This window comes from Euprymna scolopes, chromosome 28, assembly GCF_053919585.1.
Source record: "Euprymna scolopes isolate OS-2025 chromosome 28, ASM5391958v1, whole genome shotgun sequence".
Taxonomy (NCBI): Eukaryota; Metazoa; Mollusca; class Cephalopoda; order Sepiida; family Sepiolidae; genus Euprymna; species Euprymna scolopes.
The window spans coordinates 37,994,581-38,017,265 of NC_136509.1; the positions used below are offsets into that span (position 1 = coordinate 37,994,581).

Sequence of the window (22,685 nt, forward strand, 5' to 3'; positions counted from 1 at the left end):
CAAAGATCATTGACCATGGTGCATTCAACGCTGTCTTGAACTGTTTGGTCGCTTGCAAGCTAACCATAGCCTCTGGCAACTTGTTCTATAGTGTAGCAATCCAAACTGTAAAAGACGCCTTTTGTAATTGTACAGCCTCTCTGAAATTCCATAAAGCTTTCTCTGTGGAGCTCATGTGGAGAAGCGGTTATTGTGGCCCATGTTAAAGAGAAGTTTTTCTGATCTGTCATGCCTAATTTTGAGTTGGTATTTTCTTTGGTCTGTCATGCTTCCGTTTGACTTAGTTTTTTTTTTATCTATCATACTTCAGTATTTTCTTTGGTCTGTCACATATAAATTTGAACTAGTATTTTTTTTAGTCTGTCATGATTCATTTTTAATTTTTTTTTTTTTTTTTTTTGTCTGTCAACAATAAATTTGGATTAGCATTCTCATTGGTCACACTTAAAATTGAATTAGTATTTCTTTAGTCTGTCAGGATTAAATTTAAATATTATTATTTTTTTTTTGTCTGTTGATTATAAATTTAGTTTAGCCTTTTCATTGGTCACACTTAAAATTAAATTAGTATTTCTTTAGTCTGTCGTGACTAATTTTTAATTATGTTTTTTCTTTGTCTGTTAATTATAAATTTAGATTAGCATTTTCATTGATCACACTTAAAATTGAATTAGTTTAGTTTGCCATGCTTAAGTTTTAATTAGTGTTTTCTTTAGTTTGTCACATTTAAATTTGAATTAGCATTTTTTTTATCTGTTGTGCACAATTATTTTTATTAATATTTCCTTATATTTGTCATTGTTTTAAGTTTGAAAAATAACATTTTCTTTAATCTGTCAGGCCTCTGTTCGAAACCACATTTTTATTTCTAAGCACACAAATTAAATGGACACATTTGTTTTTAAATTCGTTTTTTCCTTTTCAGTTTAAAATGGACAAAGATAATTTGGCTGCTTTTACGACAACAACTGCTTTGATTGGATCTTCAATTTTACTATGGAAGAAATTATTCAAACCTGGGTTGCAATTAATGTACTATGAGTTGAAGGAAATTCCGAAATTTATCTCTCTTGGAAAAAGAATGATGCATTATATTGATGCATATAATGATATAATTGGTGTTTTCGAACGCACACTCAAATTCCATGCAAATAAAACAATGGTTGTATTCGAAGGGCGCAGTTATACATTTGCTGATGCCAACAGAATCTCAAACCAAATGGCAAATTTTTTTCTGATGCAGGGAATAAAACCAAATGATGTTGTGGCATTGGTAATTAGCAACAGTCCGGAATTTATTTGGATATTTTTAGGTAAGTATTGTTTTGTTTTTGTTTTGTTTTTTGTTTTTTTGCACTCAAACATTGTTTTTTTTTTGGTTTCGTTTTGTTTTTTTGCTTGTGACAATATTAGATTGAAAAAAGGTTGATGTGAAACTTTAATTTTCTGAATGCAAAAAAAAAAAACTCACAAATTAATTAATGAAATGCAAAGTCAAGAGGGAAAGTTTTGTGACTGGCAGTGATGATTGGCATTTTCTGAATGCAAAAAAAAAAAAAAAACTCACAAATTAATTAATGAAATGCAAAGTCAAGAGGGAAAGTTTTGTGAGTGGACAGTGATGATTGACATTTTTCCCAGAATTTGAGAAAATTTAGAATAAATTTCATTTCAGTGAGAGAGAGAAAGAGACAACTTATGTAATAATTGATACAATGAGAGGAGAACCTCCCTCTCTTGAGTGCCGCATTACCTTGGTAAATTCTCCACGCAATATAATCAGTTTATTATGTATGGCATAATCATGTTGACACACTAGTTCCCACTCGATCACCGAAGTTAAGCAACGTTGAACCTGGTCAGTACTAAATGAGTGACCGTTTGGGACTTCCAGGTGCTGTATGTGCTCTCTGCTTATCTCGGTATTGTTTCCAGTCGTCCTGGACTTTTCCTTACTACTGGACTCAAACAGTGCTAATTCAGGAGAGGTGTGGGTGGAGATTGCGCAACCCTTGCCTCACAGTTACATGTCCAGCTGCCCCTACAGGGGGTATCCTTTGTCTTTCGAAACTGAACAGAGGCATCAATATAATCAGTTGCATTTTGTAACCAAGAGACACCATTTTGCTCAGCACTGGTTTCCATGTCATTAAGAAACAGACCCCCGGACTTAAGAGTTGAAAACGCCAACCATAAAATTGCCCAGATTCGATAACCAAGCCAGTCCAAAAACTCTTTAAGTAGAAAGTGTTCTTGGAAGTCTTTTTTTCTTTTTCTACGCAAACGAAACCGTGTAATTATTACTCAGAATAATAATTTTTTTATAGTAAAACAAACAACCGTGGAGTTTATTAATTCATTGAGATTAGTATTATTTATTAATTTTTATTTATTGCGGACTATTATCCTCATCTTTTTCTTAGTTGTTTCACGACGTTTCGACCAACTATTCCTCTGGCCTTCATCAGGTAGTAACTGTGACGGGATGGGAACTCTGAATCTCCTGACTGCACCCTCGGCAATTACTGCCTTCCATAGTTGTTGTCGTCTCACCACGTTTTGGCCCAGTAAGCCTCTGGCCAGCTTTGGGTAGGATTGAAACCGCTATATTCAGACAATTCTCATAACGTCTCTATCCACTGTGCCATGGGCCCCGAAGGGCGATCACGGTTGAATTTTTTGGTCTTATAAATTCATGTTTATTTATTATCTGATCTTCCATGGTCGGATCCGTACCGAATGGTATATATTATTTAATTTGAATTCATTATTGAGATGAGTATTATTTATTAATAATAAAAAAGATGAGAATAATAGTCCGCAAAAAATAAAAATTAATAAATAAATAAATAAAAATAATACTCATCTCAATAATGAATTCCAATTAAAATAATATAAACCGTGGAGTTGTTATTTATGCTTTTATGCTTAAAAGTGACCTCTGCTCCTCAGTGGTACAACTTGGATGACCAACACCGGACAATGCCCTCATCATTTTAGACAATGTGGGGTGAGTGGTAATCTGACGAATCGACATCTGCGATCTTCATCAGAGCGGTGACCTTTTTGCGAGTAGGTACCTAAAACACAGGAATGCCCAAAGTTGGGGACGTCATCGGGAGGAGTAAAGGGTACATGGTAACTAGAAACATACCCGCCCGAGAAAGGATAAAATTAATTCACCAAACAGAACAATTAAGAAGATTAAAATCAAGATATAATAATACTAAACCTTATTTCTAGAATCCGTATTCTATGGTTTTGATTTTTTTTAATTACATTTTCACCCCAAACAAGGCACATTGCCACTTTGTTGTAGGGGGCTACTATCAGGGACATAGGCATCAGGGGTACTGTGTAGGGAGTTGGGCAGCAAGAGGTCGGTTCACGTTGCACTTGAACTTCTGCATGTCAGTACAGTTGGGGAAGCAGGGATCCGGAAGGGAATTCCAAAGTCTAGCTGTCCTAGAGAAGAAACTACTGGAGTAGAAGGCTCTCTTACATGTAGGGATCTCTACTGTGAAGGGGTGGGATTTAGCTGCTTGTCGGGTTTGTTGGGGGTATTTACGTCGAGGGGGCACAAGTGCTTGCAGTTCGTCAGAGCATTCACCATTAAAGTACTTGTAGAACAGGCAGAGGGATGCAACATTTCGTCAATGGAACAGAGACTGAAGTTTAGATGACAGTTCAGGACCTATCAGATTGGCGACTCTCTTTTGAACCTTGTCTAGGAGCGAGAGACTAGTGGCAGATGCACCAGCCCAAATATGACAACAATACTCCATACATGGGTGAATGGTGGCCTTATAGAGGTATAGGATACTTTCGGGCGTTAGTATCTTTCTAGCACGGTAGAGAGAACCTACCTTCTTTGCAGCAGTCCTGGCGATATTCTTAATGTAATTGTTCCAACTCATGTTTCCTGTGAGCGTTAGGCCGAGGAGTTTAAAAGAGGTACTTTCAGATAAAGAGTCAGTGGCCATTGCTATTGGTTGTAAAGAAAGTTTCTTGTAGTTATTGAAGGAATCAAGTTTAGTCTTGCCAGCATTGACTGTGACCATCCATTTATGACCCCATTCCACTACAGATTGGAGGTCATCCTCTAGTGTTTCTGCCATTTCTTTAGATATGTGTTCATTTGTTTTCCTGTTGTGTCTGTTATAGAGCGTGGTGTCGTCAGCATATATACCCATCTCAGAGGCAATTTTGTCAGGGAGGTCATTTATGAATATTAGGAATAATAGAGGTCCAAGGATAGACTCCTGAGGCACTCCTGTATTTATATCATATTGTTTAGATGCACGTCCGTCGAGGACAACCTGGATTTTTCTCTTATCTAAGAAGGATTTAATTATGTTATGTATTCTTCCAGTGATACCATATGATCTGATTTTCCTGAGAAGACCTTCATGCCATACCCTGTCAAAAGCCTTAGATATATCTAGAGCTACCGCTCTACCCTCCCCCGCTTTGTCCATTGTTTTTTAAAAATGTCTAAAATTTAAGGCTTACTTAAGCTTAATGGGTCTTAAGGAGAACTTGAAATTCAGGGAATCTTACTTAAATGGTGTCTATTGACTATATAGCAAATTCAATGCAAATCTGAAATATTTTCATTTTTCAGGGGATGTGTTCATATTTTCCCTACAAATTTAATGAATGTCTATTAATAGTTGTTTTATACTGAGTGTTAAGATTTCACAAAAATTGAAGGTATCTAAAATTTTGTAAAGAGCTTCCACCCCTTTTACCACTTTTGCATTAAATTAAATATATTATGACTTCTTATGCCTAATCGACGTGTTTCAAAATTTATAATGATCGTTTAACACTGTACAACACTCAAAAAAGTACAGAACATTTGCGGCCATTTTTATATGTACAATGGCATGGAGAATCCGTTTCTGTACTCCATATTAATATAATATGTATCTGATTCTCACATAGGTAGAGGAAAGATAATTCTTCCTGCCTTTTGTCCGTGTGACTTTTCAACTACAAAACAAAGCAGCTAATTTAGATTTAAGCCAACATTATACACAAGGTGGCTTCAATAAGTTTCCTCACTTTTTTCATATGGGCAGATTACCTGGAATGAGTCAAACTTTTATATATATGTATATATATATATATATATATATATATATAATGATTGCGACGTCTTGTCAGACGAGTGCCACTCCCTCAGACACTTAAAGTCCATGAACCCAAAAATGATTTTTTTTTTAGTCCTGCCGGTGAATTCACACGCTCAAGCAGGCACGACACTGAAGACGGTCATTGAGATGAATTATTACATGCTTCCAGCATTTCAAGCCTCCATGCGTCGCAACTTTTCCTTCGCCACAGGACCATTTTTATAGACAAATGCCTGAGGGAGTATCTATACACAGATGATATTACAGAGTCTTAGCTTTGTACAACAGCTAAGTCTCTCTCTCGGTTCAAAATGTTGAGATCCAGCAACAAGCAAGAGTAAGATAGCCAGCAACAAGTTAAACTGCAGACCAGCTTAATGCGGGTACTGGTCTCCCGCTTTATGTTTTTTTTTTAAATCAGAGATTTGCTTCTCCTAGAAAGGTTGCCTTCACCACGGCTTACGGGAGCCCTCTCCACCCCAACACACACATACATATACACAAACACACACGGTGCTAGTTGGCCATTGATCCTGAAAAAGGGTTCATTCGCCCTTTGAAAGGTCTTGTTTTCAATCCTTCTAGCCACCCTTCTCACCAAACTAATCTGGTGGGTAATCAGTTTAGTCGCCCGTGACCCAATCATGGGGCAGGTAGTACTGGGTTACATGGTACCAGTAGCATATAACATGGCCTTTCATATATATATATATATATATATATGAATGTACATATCTACATAAAGTTATGAACAGTACATAAGGCCCAAGCAAAGCCTTGCTGAACTGCTAATTGTATATAATTGTGAAGTTAAGGTGGATAATAGAAAAAAGATATACCTAGATTGTTTTTTTTTTAAGGACAGATACCGAAACCATGTTTCATCATTTAAAATTGAACCAGAAAATGAATCAAAAGGATAATGATAGAAATAAGAATAGAACAAAAATAATTAGTAAAAATAAGAAGAGGAACACAACTGCATTAAAATAGTCAATAGTAAATAAAGCTAGGAAGTATAAACTGAGTAAATCAAAAGGACGTAATCTACATTCACTGGAGGCATACCACATAGTGAATTCTAAAAAGAAAATCTTAAACAAAAAGTTAGATGTTATACAAAGCTGTTTTCACAGAAATAAATTCTTGTTATCACACCTAAAACCTGATTAAAATAAAGGTAAAAAGGAAAAACTTACTTAATATGTCGGGGGTGAAATGTAAGTATGGAAAGAGAATGTTAAATTTAATATGAAGATTTTAAAATGGTGCAATGAATAAATACATTAGTAGATCAGCGACTTAACATATAGGAACTAAAATAATCATAATCTAAATAGGAGAAATAAAAGTAGTTTGGGTTTTAATAATCGTTATGGAGAACAAAATTACACCCGAGGCATTTCAATAATGCAGGAATGGAAAAAAGTCTAAAAGTAAGTCTCTCACTCCTGGACAGGGTCCAAAAGAGAGTCGCCAACCTAATAGGTCCTGAACTGTCATCTAAACTTCAGCGCCTGTCTCACTGACGAAATGTTACTGCCTGTTTTACAAGTATTACAATGGTGGATGCTCTGACAAACTACAAGCACTTGTACCCCCTCGCCGAAAATACCCCCAACAAAGCCGACAAGCAGCAAAGTCCCACCCCTACACAGTTGAGATCCCTAGATGTAAGAAAGCCTTTTACTCTAATAGCTTCTTCCCCAGAACTGCAGGACTTTGGAATTCTCTTCCGGTTTCCTGCTTCCCCAACTGTACAGAAGTTAAAGTGTAATATGAACAGACATCTTGCTGCTAAACTCCCTGTATAGTACCCCTGGAACTTAGGTCCCTGATAGTAGCCCCCTACATCAAAGTGGCAATATGCCTTGTTTGGGGTGAAAATGTAATTAAAAAAAAATTTTTTTAAGTAACTGCAAGATATTAAGACAAACAGACTAAGATGAAGTAAAATAAATTTAATCAAAATATAAAGTTAAAGAAAACTAATTGGGAATTAAACTGAGATTGTGATAAAGAAGATAATGTTAGAATTATGAGTTTTAATTAAACGGAAGTGATTAATAAATACTAAAGTCAAAATATTAAAATTTGAATGCCTAAAATTTCTAAAAATTGTTAAATTAATAAAAGTGGAATACACAGTTATCTCCCTTAGAACGTTAAAATTTTATGAATGAAAAAGATGGTATATATATATATATATATATATATATATATATATATATATATATATATATATATATATATCTGTACTCGCAACCAAATGGAATATTGAAATGCTTATATCTTTGGTTCTATGGGACGAAACTACATGAAAATTTACAGGCTTTTTGAAGATTATAATACTAATCTATGGTTAAAATTTTATGACAATTGGTAAAAAAGAACTTATATTTTCAAACCAATAAAATATGCCCAAATTTGCCTACATTTTTATATATAGTGTCCTGGCAAGCCAGCTTTAGTTTTGCTGCTTTGGGATGAATTTTGCTTAGGGTCTTTTTTTTCTTGGTTGTTTCTCCTGTGGCCTTGGCAGGTCACTAAAATATATATATATATATATATATATATATATATATATATATATATATATATATAAGCTGTCCTGACTCGACGTTAACAGGGAGTATTCATATTTTCATATTTATTTTGCATTATTTTTAATATTTTCCTGTTGTTTGTTTTGTTTTTGTTTTATCATTATTATTTTGAGATCTATCCAACGTATATGTAAACTTACATACAATACTTTTTTATGTCCATCTAAAATTAAGAATCCTATGGTGTATGTATAAAATCAGCATAATCCACTTATGGAAGGCTATAGTCGCCATAGTTTACTTATTTTAATAGTTCATAGTTGTTAAGGAACATAATTAATACAGATATCTTTCTTTTCCTTACCAGCTTTGCGGAAGATTGGTGCGGTTCCATCATTATTGAACCACAGTCTCCAAGGGAAAGGCTTGATCCACTCAATACGGATCTGTGATCCACGGATGATCCTTGTTGACACCTGTAAGTAATGAGAATTGGAATCAATTAGGTTGCAAAGATCCCAGAAAATAAGAAAAATCCAAAAGAAATAATTATTGAAATTAATTTATAATAATCAAAATATAAATTGATAGGAAATGTGTAAAACGTCAGCGTTTTACATAATAACGGTAACATCATCATTTCGTGTGTTTATTATTTTCTGTGTCGATTTCTATGGATGGTCATCGGCGCTATAATGGTTAATAGAAGTAAAGTTTTTTTGTTTTTTTTTTTTGTTATCAGATTTTCATATTTACATTTATATCATATTGATTTAGAAAAATAAATAATTTAAAATATATGTATTTATTAATCCGTTTGACTTATATTTTTCCCCCTGTACAATAAATAAATGTATTCTGTTGTCTGCAAAATGAAACTTATTTTTAATAGTTTTTGTTTTTTTTAACAATGGCATTGAAATTGTATTTCAAACGAACAAAAAAAAAGCTTATCAATTGTTCTGCTCGTTTGCTTATATTAAAAAAATACACACACACCCCCACTATATCTAACATGATAAAACAAGTAATAGTTTTTTTAGTATTGTTTATCATTTTAATAGAAGTTATTTCTCTACAAATATTAAGTCCTTATTCCGAAAGTCTGTTCCAAATTCGTAGATGTTAATAAAATTGGTGCATATGTCTTGAATTTAACTTTAAAAAAAGTAAGTATATTACCGTGCTATTTTTTTAAAATTAAATTCAAGATTTACGACATTTTTTTAATTAAATTGTTAGGTGAAAGTACAAAATAGTTACAAAACTCATTTCCCTCCCCATGTTAAGAATGGTTTTCTAAATACTAATGTTATAATTTTAGCACGGTAACCTAAGTGTATAAGTTCCAAAGAAAGTCATTTCTTATATATTACGAAAAAAAACTAGTCCGTGTTAAGAAAAAAACTGCAAAGAAATCAAACTTTATACGTTACTTGATAAACTTGTTCTACGTTTTTTATGCAGAAATTTATGAATTAATAAAATTTACAATAAAACAAATGGATAAAAAATAATAAGACTTACCTTTTGTAAAACAAATAGATTTTTTTAACGAACTACACAGACGAGAGTTAATAAAATAAAATTAGTTTTAACGTCTTCTGTTGAAACTTATGCATACAAAGATAATGTTGCTTAGAGGCCTCCATACTTTTTTTTGAAAAGGGTGCAAAAAATAAAGTTGACACCATATTCAAATCATCAAATCAAAACGAATTTTTTTTAAGCTGATGTTGAATTTCCGATTTTAATATTACCAAGAATCATATATTCCATTATATGAATTTCTTTTTTTAATATTGGAAACCTGTTATAAAAGTAAACTTTGTTTAGACTTCATAGCGCAGAATATTGGAATTTAATATCGTTTAAAGCTTTTTAAAAATAATTATTTTATAGAATTCTTTTTTTTTTTTTTTTTTTTTGTAATTCAAATATTATTATATTACCGAGAAAAAAAACATTATCGAAAAAAAGCATTTATTTTTTTTTAGCATCATAATATTGATTTTATGTCAAATTTTATTTACAATTTTAAGTTAAGTGAAATTATTAAGAGTTATTTTTGTATATGTATAAAATATGTATATAAAAATAAATCTTTTTTAATTATTTGATCTTTTCAGCTTTAAAAAATGATGAAATATTTATGGGCCTACATTTATTTTGTTTAGTTTTAATAACATGAAATATTTATGGGCCTACATTTATTTTGTTTAGTTTTAATAACATGAAATATAGATGAGGGGTGTAGAAGACCTAAAAACATAATTTCCCCATATATTTAACAAAACCTACTTTTATTATGTAGGTTCATTTAAAAGTGAATAAATATCGTAAATTTCAGGGAAATATGACTATTATTTGATTTTTGCTAGATTTTTAAATCATGGGTTTGTTTAAGGCTTTAAAAACGTCACTACATAGGAACGTTGCTTTAAAGCGTCGATAATGTAAACACAATTTTAGTTTCGCATTTTCATTATTTTCGTATGCTGTAAAAAAATTTTTTTTAAATATTAGCAGTTTATTTGAAGCTTCTTCTTTTAAATGGTAAAAAAGTTGGATGATAATATTAAGTTAAATTACAATTACATATTAATAATATTAAGTTAAATAAATAAATAATTAATAATATTAAGTTAAATAAATAAATAATTAATAATATTAAGTTAAATAAATAAATAATTAATAATATTAAGTTAAATAAATAATTAATAATATTAAGTTAAATAAATAATTGATAATATTAAGTTAAATAAATAAATAAATAATTAATAATATTAAGTTAAATAAATAAATAATTAATAATATTAAGTTAAATAAATAAATAATTAATAATATTAAGTTAAATAAATAAATAATTAATAATATTAAGTTAAATAAATAAATAATATTAAGTTAAATAAATAATTAATAATATTATGTTAAATAAATAAATAATTAATAATATTAAGTTAAATAAATAAATAATTAATAATATTAAGTTAAATTAGGTAAATGTTCCCTTATGCTACAACAGAACACCGACCACTCTAATTTGTTTTTTAGCGGTATTCGAGGTCGCTGACAACGAATCTGATAATCAAACCCGTTACAAATTTACCATTTGGATGGTATGAACCTCTGGACCCTGGGACTATTTTGCGCCATTTCACTGCCTTCAGTAGTGTTTTCTTACATGATGCATTCACATGCGCACACGCGTAGTGAAGTGACTCATCACATTGCGGAGGAATCTCTAGCAGACATTTGAAATAACAAGAAAGTTTTCAAAAGAAAAATATGGTTCATTTTTTTGTGTGTTACGTAGTTTTTAATGCTTTTTAATTGATCTAAAAAAGTTTTCACGAGTTTACAAAAGCATATTTTTATGTTTATCATTCTTTTGTGGAGGGTATTCAATTGTAGAACTTGTGTAGTTTTAACAGGTGATGTTTTTTATTCTTTTTTTTTTTTGGAGGGAGTATTCAGTTATAGAACTTGTGTAGTTTAACAGGTGCTTCTGCAGTTTAATTAACTATTTTTTCCGTAAACGGTGGAGGGGCGGGTGTGATGCTGTGGCGATCATGGCCACCACAACACCACACCCGCCCCTCCACTGCCTCCCAACAGAAACAGAAATTTTGTGAAATGTTAAACAGTATTCTACTCGGTAAATGTCGGCGCGTTACTTACGGAAAAACGGTTAATTAAACTGCAGAAGAACCTGTTAAACTACACAAGTTCTATAATTGAATACCCCCCTGAACGAAAAGCATAAAAATGTGTTTTTGTAAACCGCTTGTGAAAACTTAATTATTTAGATCAAAACATTAAAAACTGTAACACACACTTAAAAAAATTAACCACATTTTTTTTTTTAAACTTTATTGTAATTTCAAACATCTGCTAAAGATTCTTCCGCAATATGATAAGTCACTTCACTATGCGCACGCATGCACATGCAAACGTATAATGTAAGAAAACACTACTGGAGGCGGTGAAATGGTGCAAAATAGTCCCAGGGTCCAGGATTTCATACCATGCAAACGATAAATTTTTTGATTATCAGATTCATTGACAGCGGCCTCAAATACCTCTAAAAAAAAACAAATTAGAGTGGTCGATGGTCTGTTATAGCATAAGGTAACATTTACCTTAAAATTATGGTTACATCGTGTTACATATAGGGAGGGGGGTAAATCTGTGGCACATGGTGAAGGTACCTAAAAATCGAATAATTGTAGAAAATGAAGTAATTTGAAACTGAAAATTTCTTTTTTTTAAATTAAAACGTAAATGTTATGGTAAGGTTTTTTAAAACATTAGTCACGAAAATGCGACGATAGGAAATTATAATTATTCTCAAACAAATTTTGTATTAAAACAAGGATGAAAAAAAAAGGCTGCAGTGTTTTTTTATTGTTTTTTTTTTTTATTGAACAAAGTTTATGATATTAATAACATTGATATCTAGTTTTTAACATAAATAATAAATCGCAGTTTTGTTTAATAAAGTAGAGTAGAAGACTGTCCGTGATAAAATGTATTTTTGTTTTGTTTTGTTTTTTCTCTTCATATTCTGGTGGTATTAACCCCAGGAGGGCTGAAGCCCTCATGGAGAGAGAGAAATATTTTAATATGGACAGTCTTCTACCCTTAATAAAGATAGGTTTCTGTACCGAAAATTTGGACATTATATATATATATATATATATATATATATATGGTGCTCGGTAAAAATGGCACTGGTAAAAATGGCACCGGTAAAAATGGCACAAGTGAATAACTAGGTAAAAATGGCACCAAAAGGTTCTACTGAAGCTATGGGGTCCCAAATTCTAACCTCATTTTGGGTTTTGTAAAAGTTCCTATTTTCTTGCCGTCAACGAGGGCAGAGTTAGACACAAGGTCGATTTTTAATATCCAGACCCCCCCCCCAAAAAAAGGGGCAGTTTTCATCGGAACAAAAGATTACAATTACCTCAGTTTAGAAGCATTGTTTATCTAAAGGTTCTTATTTAATTGCACCCCGCTAGGGCAAAGTTACACACAAGGTTGGTTTTAAATTTGGGGAATATCCAGCTCCCCAAAAAGGGGCATTTTCGATCGGAACAAAAAATTACAATTACCTCAGTTTAGAAGCATTGTTTATCTAAAGGTTTTTATTTAATTGCACCCCGCGAGGGCAAAGTTAGACACAATGTCGGTTTTTAATCTGGTGACTATCTAGCTCCCCAAAATGGGGTACTTAGGACTAATGAATCGCAACTTATCAAGGATAAAACACACTCGAGGATAAGGGTTAATGTGGAAGTTTTCAATTACACTAAACAAAATGCATCTTTTCTGGACAATTAGTTGTATTTTTGGGTTCTTTTTTCATAATGAATCGCTAGTTATCAAGGATAAACACACACGGGGATAAGTTTTTTTCCCCTAAAACAAAACAAAATAAAAATGATCCAGAAAAGATGCACTTTGTTTAGTGTAATTAAAAGCTCCCTGGTTGACACTTATCCTCGACTGGCTTTTATCTTTGATAAAAGAAAAAAACTAATTTTGGTGCACTCTAAATTTATTTTATCATTGAATGTATTTTATCGTTGATAAGTTGGGCTTTGCCATTTTTTCTTATTTATCCAAAACTGCTATTATTGAATAAATATTGAACTCTGGAATGTTTCTGTTGAACTCGAGAATCGGCACAGAATTTCTGTCGGAGGTTGCATCGGCTGATACGTTAACAAAGTGTAGTATCACTTCTGATGCTATACTCCACCTATTATCTCCCCGTTTAATGAAGAATTAATAAATCCTTTCAGACTGAGACAATTTTAATTTTTGTTCTGATCCAGAGTTCCTCTTGTAGGAGAGCTGGATATTGCCCACATAAAAAAAAAACGACCTTGTGTCTAACTTTGCCCTCTTGGGGAAGCAAGTAAATAGGAATACTCAAGATGAGAATAGTAGTCCAAAGCTGGAATGGGAACAGTAACACAAAATTCTCAAAGCTAAACTGTATCAATGTTGTTAATTACCAAAAATAGTTTTATTGCCTTATTAACAAATTCAACAGACACATAAACTAAAGTGAAAGATAACACGTGTTGTCGCGTATACGTGCGAAAAGGTTTTATGACCAATTCATCTCACAGTTTCATGCTCACAGTTGAGTATGAAACCGTTCTGGGGGACATTTCTGGGGTCAATCGGTCACTGAGTATATTTCTGACATAAAATTATAAACTGATTCCAATATAAATAACAGCTTACTGACCAAATATGACAGAGTTCAGTTTTGACTCACTAAAATAGGTACTTATACATGTTTGACACCCCGAGAGTACAAACAACGTTGAAATAATAACTATTTAGAAAGCCATTCTTAACATGGAGGTGGGGTGAACTATTTTGCACTTTCACCTAACAATTTAATGAAATAAAAGTAACATTATTTTTTTTAAGTTCATATTTCTTTCGGTATCAAACATCCATAAGTACAATACGTTCGTTTATTTACAAAATAAAAAAAGTTTATTTCCGCACCAAGGGGAGAGGTCATTGAATATTTAGGCTGTGAGCTATAAGACTCAACGCACAAGGAGTACTTAATTTTAAAGTATAAAAATGTATCGAACTATAATTTTAAAGTTTTAATATTTCTTTTTAATGAGTGATTCATAATTGAAAAAAAATATGCTAAAAACATTTATAGATTGTTTTTAGTATTTTTTTTTTTTTTTTTTACATTAAGGTTGTATAAAATGTATCAAAATATAATTTTAATTCATCAATGTAGTAATTTAAAAAACATGAAATATTTATGAAGAAACTTCTTTATATTTGAGTTTCATAAAGGGGTCGATAACTCGTCTCCATTGCCGACATGTTGCAATGCAGGAGTTCCATAAAAAAGAAACAACACTAAGGGTACATAAATTACGAGGAACGAATAACATAATGTTAATTTCTGATTTCAATATCAGAAGCCGTCATCAAATGGACTGTTCCTCGCTATAATTGTTTATGCCTAAGTTATTTTGTTTGTATTTTTGAAAAATATATAAACTGCTTATTTTTATTTTATTTTTACTTTTAGCATATCTTGCGTTTGGTAACATTTATTTGTTGTATATTTTACTTTTTCATTTTGTTGTCTATAGTAATAAATGTTCGATAATTCTTATTTTTAAGGCATTTATTAGTATAGACATCGAATCGAATATATGGTAAAGAAACAAATAAATAGAAGTAACTAATTAAAATAAAAGGAACTTGTTTGTAAATAAGGGAGATTTTTAAAATTTATTTCTGCCCAGTGTTCAACTTATAATAGGGGAGAAGAGGTGAATGAATTACCACACAGATGAAAAAAGTTATTTCTGACACCTGTGACGTAATAGCACTTTGGGAAATCTCAAAAAAGAGATTCGCATTTAGGATCTATTTAAATTTGACACACTTCTCATTATTTTCTGTAACACCGGTGACGTCGCAGTACATGACCTAACTTTTGGAAAACTCAAAACGAGGGTAAAATTTGAGACCAGATCGGTCGTCTAGCACCCTTTTTAATTCGACAAATTTCGAACGTTTTCACATTTTAATATACTGTGAGATATTCATGCATGTTCTCGTTTTGTCATTTTTCTCATTAATCCATTACGTGCCATTTTTACCGGTGCCATTTTTACCAGTGCCATTTTTACCGGTGCCATTTTTATCTAAATTCATATATATATATATATATATATATATATATATATATATATATATATATATATATATATATGATTTCACCATTTAATAGCTGCTGGTGGCGCCAGGGGTGGCAGTCCCGCTTTAGCCACCGAAACTGTGTCATCACCTCTGGTTCGAGGCTGATGAGGGCAAAGTAAAAGCACATGTGGTCACATGTTGTATGTAGAATTTATGATTTCACCATTTAATAAATATTTTCTTAACATTTCTTGGTTTTCAAAGTTTTTCAATTTTAACATTACGAAATATTTTCTAAAATGTGAAACACACTACTAATTTTCAATCTGATAGTCTGTAGCATGGTCCTTGGTTTTGGTAGGAGCCATTTTGGAACGACGATAGCGTCTTTAGGTTAGCCAAGAACCACGCCAACATCTGGCATTCATTGTTTATAAAAATTGCGTAGGAAGAAAATAAATGGTATATATAAAACATGCCCAATAAATATTGAAATAAATGAAACCTTAAAAGAATAGAAGGGTCACCAGATAGCAAGTGCTACCTAGGATATAAACAGAGGTTTGTAAGGGAAAAAAACGAAACTTTAAATGAAACATTTTTTATGCAAGAGATAAGTACATAAAATTTACTTTTAATGATAAAAAAATTTATAGTGCAAAACGCGTGTTGGGGTAAAGAAAGATGGGTTAATAGTTACAAGGCTTAGAATTGTGTAAGTTAATATGTCCATAGTGTGAATATGCGTGAGTAATATATCTATATATTAATAGCGTGTGTGTGTTATTTATTTTGTGTGTCACACTTACATCCGAGTGACTGTCGTTTAATTGTTATGGACTTCTATTTCTTGTAATAAATAATTTTACCAAGACTTCTTCATAAGTTTTGGCTTCAGTTTCGATTTCGATTATAGCTGATGATATTTAAGTCATTTATTTTTTTATAAATAATTTTATCAAGAATTCTTTGTTAGTTTCGGTTTCGATTAAAGCTGAAGGAACTCAAGTTATATATATATATATATATATATATATATATATATATATATATATATATATATTTATTTTTTTTATTTTTTTTTTTTTTCATAAGTTTTGGTTTCGGTTTCGATTCAATCTGATGCACCTAAGTTATATGGATATATTTTTTTTATTTTTGAAATGACAACTTTATAAAATATAAAAATTGATAGAACATTAACTCTATAATAATGTATACGAAATCTGCAAGAATTAAAATATATTTAAGCGTACTTTACGATCAGGTTATGCTAGGCATCCCTGCTAGCTCAGATAAATACTTTTGCAGTTTTAACAAAAAAGCTACAATAATATCAGAGCATTTCCATTTATACTGAACATTTACAGAATGCCAACATCAATATATTACATATGAATGAGACCCCTGTGGAATTTCCACAGGTCTCGCTAGTTTAGATAAGTCTTTTTCTTGGTTGCAGTTATAACAGCTACATATGTGTGTGGGAAATAAACTAATCATTAACCATAATTCATGCAGCTTGTTAGTTCTCTCACACAAAACAAGATAGCTGAAGAATCACGCCCGCTAAAAATTTAACTTTATGAGTTTGAAGAGTTATTGCCCTTGGATTAAGTTCTAATAAATATAACTTTTTATTTCACCGTAGATAAATCAATTCAAAAAAATGTCTACAATGTGAAAGACGAGATGAAAGGTATTCCCATTTTCGCTGTTAACACCGAAGGCGATCGAGATGTGATCATTGAGGAACCAACATGGCCGCTCCTCAATCGCTTGATCGAAGATGCTTCAGATGAGCCCATCAGTCCAGAACATAGAAGTTCAATTACTCATAAGGATAATACTTGTTATATCTACACTTCAGGGACAACAGGTAAGTTTTAGTTTCGTTTCGTTTTTTGGAAACGGGGTAGGAGGCTGAATTATTCGGGGAGAGGTATGGAAATCGCTCCAGACAAGGCAGGAAGCCACTTGATGTGAGAAGCTAACCAAATAAAAATACCACTTCAAGGTAAAAAAAAATAAATAAATAAAAAAAGCTAGTGAACACTAAGTGTTAGATGGATAGATTCTGATCCAGAAAACAGCAATTCTTCCCCCTTTGTCAGAAACATCGTTCATGGAATGTGAGGACTAAAGAATAATAAAAAAAATAATCAATAATATAAAAATAAGGGAAGTGAGAGTTACGAGTCTACCAAAAGATAAATCTATTATTATTATGTTTCTTATTGGGAAAATGAGGTAAGACAAAGCATATTCCTTAAGGCCAAGATGGCTGACTGCCAGTCTCGTTTTATTCACGTTGGGTGAGAGTTTACATTTTAAAGGGAAACAACTTCCACTGCTTCAAGATGCTTCTGATGATGGGTCTTGTTACCGCAGTGAGAGAAATTGGAAAGACAAAAAATACTTGATAAATATGTGCCGCACGACTTGAATGACAACTAAAAGAAACGCCGTTATGAAGTGTCATCTTCCCTTCTTTTGCACAACAAAAACGACCCGTTTCTTTACTGGGTTGTGACTTGCAATGAAAACTGGGTTCTTTATGACAACTGGCGATGCTTAGCAGTGGTTAGATGCTGATGAAGCTTCACGACACTTCCCAAAGCCAGAGTTGTGGCAAAAGAAGGTGATGCTGACTGTTTGGTGCTCTGTGACTCGTCTCATCCATGACAGTTTTTTAATGCAGGCAAAACCATTATGACGGAGAAGTACTGTCAACAAATGTATGAAATGCATCAGAAACTTCAACAACAACACTCAGCATTAGTCAACAGAAAAAGCTCAATTCTCCTCCATGACAATGCTTGAACACATAGTTAAACCAGCCCTGAAGAAGTTGAACGAATTGGGCTATGAAACTGCCTCATCCACCATGCTCTCCAGAGTTTTCACCTACTGACTACCACTTTTTCAAGCATCTCGACAACTTTCTCAAAGAGAAATGCTTCAAAAACCTAAGTGATATCAAAAAACGCCTTCATCGCCACCAGAACATAAGATTTTTAAGTTACTGGCATAAATACACTTGTTTTGCATTGGCAAAAGTGTGTTGATTTTGATGGTTCTTATTTTGATGAATAAATTTTTATTTGAGCCAAGATATGTTCGTCTGAATTTAAAAGTTAAAAACCATAAGAACTTTCTTTGCCTGATATAACTGACCCTGTTTGTAGTGCCATATAGAATCACAGGGAACATGGGCAGAGCAAGTGAGAGCGACAACTCATAGGATCAGCTAATAACGCAAAACAGTTAATTGGAATAAAAGAGCATAAAATAATAAATAACACAAATACATATTCCTACATATATCTTCTAATATTTATTTGTGGAACTTGGTTTAGTTGTCTTGTTTTATGGCATATCAATGCTTTTCGAGTTACTTCATGCCGAAGCCAGTAATTTCGGAAAACATTTTATGCTACAAATTCATTATATCTTCAAATATTTATTCATCGTGTTTGGTTTGGTTGCTTTGTGGAAGTAAATTTTTATTTTTGCTTTTGACTTTGCAGAACATGATTGAGTTTTGCAAAAGGAAATAAAACAATAATAATGTGAGTTTGGTGCATTTTAGGTTAGGATGTGAGAATCTTCAGGCAGCAAGAGAGAGATGAGGAACACTATGAAAGTATTAACAGTGATCAATAGTATGAGCAGCATCTGATTATTTTTGGTGCGGTTCTTGTAGGCATTGGATTTGAAAACGACCAAGTTGTAATCAGTAGGTAAGCAACCTTGTGGTAACAACAAAGTACTGTATATGGAAATTCCACCTGATACTAGGTACATGGAATGAGAAAGGAAATTCTGGTAGAAAGACAAGTTCTTGTTATACAAGGAACTAAAGATTAGAGCTCAGTAGAGTAGCTTTTTTTTTTTCTCACTTAAAACAGACATAGTGTCACTAAGTAATAAGGCGCTACTATTTAGGACCAAACTTGCAGGGATACTATGTAGGGAGTTAGGCAGCAAGATGTCGGTTCACATTGCACTTGAACTTCTGCATGTCAGTACAGTCAGGGAAACAGTGGCCCAGGAGGGAATTCTAAAGTCTAACTGTTTGAGGGAAGAAACTACTTGAGTAGAAGGCTTTACAGCATCTATGGATCTCTACAGTGAAGGGGTGGGATTTTCCTGCTTGTTAGGTTTGTCATGGGTATTTATGTTGATGGGGTACTAGTCTTTTGAGTTTGTCAGAGCACTTTCCATTAAAATACTTGTAAAACAGGCACAGACATGCTACATTTTGGTGATGGGACAGAGGTTGGAGTTTGGTTGATAATGCTTTTATGCCACGTTTATTTTAACCTGGAATGGTAACATCTTTCAAGGTTAGAATTTAAAAAAGGTTAAGTAGAATCTGTTCTCTGTATGAAATTCAATTGTGAAGCCCTAAGCTATCAGTGTATAAACTTGAAATAGTCTGTCTTTTGAAATAGTCTTTTCTATGCTTATTTATGTTTAAGATTTGAACGGCATTTAAATTATTCATGTTATGTAGTCTTTCCTCAAAACCCACTTGCATAATAACAACAACAACAACAACAACAACAACAACAAACAACCGCTGACTCCAAACAGACTTCCTGTACAAGACAAGAGGAGATAACTCGTCTTAACTCAGATTAACAACAACAAAGAGGAGATCACTCCCGCATCTATAGATAAGGGGAGGTAACTTAACTTTCTTAACTAAGAGCTTTACAACAACAAGGAGGCGATCACTCCCGCATCTATAGACGAAGGGAGATAACTCAACTGGCTTAACTCCGAGATTAACAATTCAAAGTAGTCTGAATGGACAAATCTCTATAAAATAATGACACAGACCAAGAAAATATTATTTTAACTATAAAAAGAGTCTCTAATCTAATAGGTCCCACACTGTCAACCAAGCTTCAACCCCTATCCCATCGCCACAGTGCTTGTTTTACAAGTACTTTAATGGAATGTGCTCTGACAAACTCACAGTACTGGTGGCTGCCTTGGTGTAATACCCCTGACTAATTTGACAAGCAAGGAAATCCGATGCCTTTACTGGAAAGATCCTCTAGTGCTCGAGAACCAGCTGTTCTGAAAGTTTTTCCTTCAAACTGCTAGAGTTTGTGATACGTCCTGTAAAAGGGATATATTTCTTTGAAGTAGATGAACAGTCTTGGCTACCGTATTCAAGTAATAATCTTGTAATTCGCTTTACTGAATCAATGTTCGTGGTCGGAGCTTGTATATCCTTAATATGAGGCTTTCAACGTACCTTTCAACATCTCTCTCCCAGGCGACTTTATAAGTCAGTATTCATGGCTTAACCAGCCAATCATATGCTTGTAAGGAGAAACCCGGATGTACCCATATTTATTATATCACTCTGGAAATCTCTCCTTGTATCCTACTTTCCAGACCGTACTTACATGCAGTGTGTAAAGTGAACAAACATTTCACTGCTCAACTCCCTACTTAGAATGTTTTTGTAGACATAGTTCCTAATTCACAGTGGCCCCTTATGTCTCAGTAGCAAGCTTTTTAATCAGTTTTTGGGCGAACATTTGGCTGGCAAGAGGTCAAAGTTGACAGAGTTGACCTTTGCAGACTCTACCAAACTCCTCTGCCAATTTTGGGTCTAAACACTTGAAATTTTAGATGTAGATTATTTAGACAATGGGTCAAACATTTTAATTTGATTTGAGGCCAAAACAATAAATGTTAAGAGATCAAAATTGGGGTCAAAGTTTTAATAAATTCAACCTCTGTGGTCTCTATCAACTTTTCTCTATGGTAGTTAAGGAAGCCTATTATATAGAAAGGCATTACCATACATATTCACACTTTTTAATATATACATACGCACATAAAGTTATGAACAGTACATAGCCGGGCTGGCCTGCTAGTTTAACTATAAAGTGAACATCTATCTTGCTGCTCAACTCCCTAATTAGTGTTCCTGTAGACATGGTCCCTAATCCTTAGTAACTCCTTATGTCTCTGTGGTAATTTACTTTGTTTGGAGGTGAATATCAGTTAGAAAATAAGATCATGGCAGACTAAAAATTATATTCCAAACTTGACAGACCAATCCATGTATGACAAGACCAATCTACATGTAAACTTTCATGCTCAATTTTTATTGTTAGATGCATAAATTTAATGGACTTTTCTTTTATAATATAAATTGTTTGTTTGTCTTTTTGTTTGTTTGTTTCCACAGGTTTACCGAAAGCAGTGAATTTTTATGTCCTCAAGAGTATTACCTTAATGTCATTTGTTAGCCCGATCATGGAGAGTTCAAGCAACACTATCATCTACTTAGCATTGCCTCTTTATCACACTAGCGGACTGGCATTTGGTCTCCTTCATGGGTTAGACTCTGGTAAGACTCAAACTATTTTTTATGTCATATAACATTAACCTTATTTGGATTCTTTGCCTGTTCCCATCTTGAATGTCATTTTTCACAACGTTTCAATTTATGTAATCTCTGACCTTCTTCAGGTGTATCTTGTTGAACTCAGGAATGTTTCTGTCAAACTTCGGAATCTGCATATAATTTCAATCAGCCATGACTAAATAGAGGTACTAAGTAATTCTCAATTATATCTTTCAGTTGCACACACTAAGAATTGAACCTTCAACTTTTAGGAGAATATCACTTTAAAAATTGAATTTTTCCTAGAGCTTTACCCACTGAACTACTGGTCATTGCAGATTTCCGAGTTTGACAGAATTCCGTGCAGATTCCCGAGTTCGACAGAAACATTCCCAAGTTCAACAACACAAACCTAAAGAGGTTCGGAGGTTCTATCCACCGAAACGTTGTGAAAATCACACTCAAGATGAGAACAGTAGTCTAAAGAATCCAAATAATACGAATAACCAATCCTCATCTAAAAAAATTCAGAAACGTAACGTTAGCATTATGCCATGGGAGATAATTCAGTCATATTAATCCTATTTATAAACTACCATTTCAGACACTCAAATCATCATCATTATCATTGGTTTTACATGCTTTTATACTACGGCTTTTAGAATTATTATTACTTGCAGCCAATGTTGGTGCTTCTACCATTTTGTATGATGCTTAACTAAAGTGATGAACTGAGATGAACTTCTGGATGAATTATCTCGACATTTCGTTATTATCAGGAAGTAGTGTTTTGTACAGTGCTGTGTGATAACCATAATAACTTCTGCTTTATTTTAATCTTAATGACAGTGAAGTTAGAATTGGTTGATTATCAAGTATTCTATTTCATGTCTTAAGGATAGCAATGCCGCTTAT

At 32.8% G+C, this 22,685-nt stretch overlaps 1 protein-coding gene across 3 annotated transcripts in view; it reads left to right on the plus strand.

Annotated features, from left to right (window-relative positions):
• LOC145249566 (long-chain fatty acid transport protein 6-like) overlaps positions 1 to 22,685 on the plus strand; it is a 69,621-nt gene that overhangs the window by 23,267 nt on the left and 23,669 nt on the right. For all 3 annotated transcript variants that reach the window (XM_080111240.1, XM_080111241.1, XM_080111242.1), the window contains exons 2-5: positions 926 to 1,313; positions 8,052 to 8,162; positions 17,043 to 17,270; positions 21,612 to 21,773. In XM_080111240.1, coding sequence (XP_079967366.1) covers positions 932 to 1,313; positions 8,052 to 8,162; positions 17,043 to 17,270; positions 21,612 to 21,773 — 883 coding nt within the window. In that variant the 5' untranslated portion in view covers positions 926 to 931. The remainder of the gene's footprint in view (positions 1 to 925; positions 1,314 to 8,051; positions 8,163 to 17,042; positions 17,271 to 21,611; positions 21,774 to 22,685) is intronic.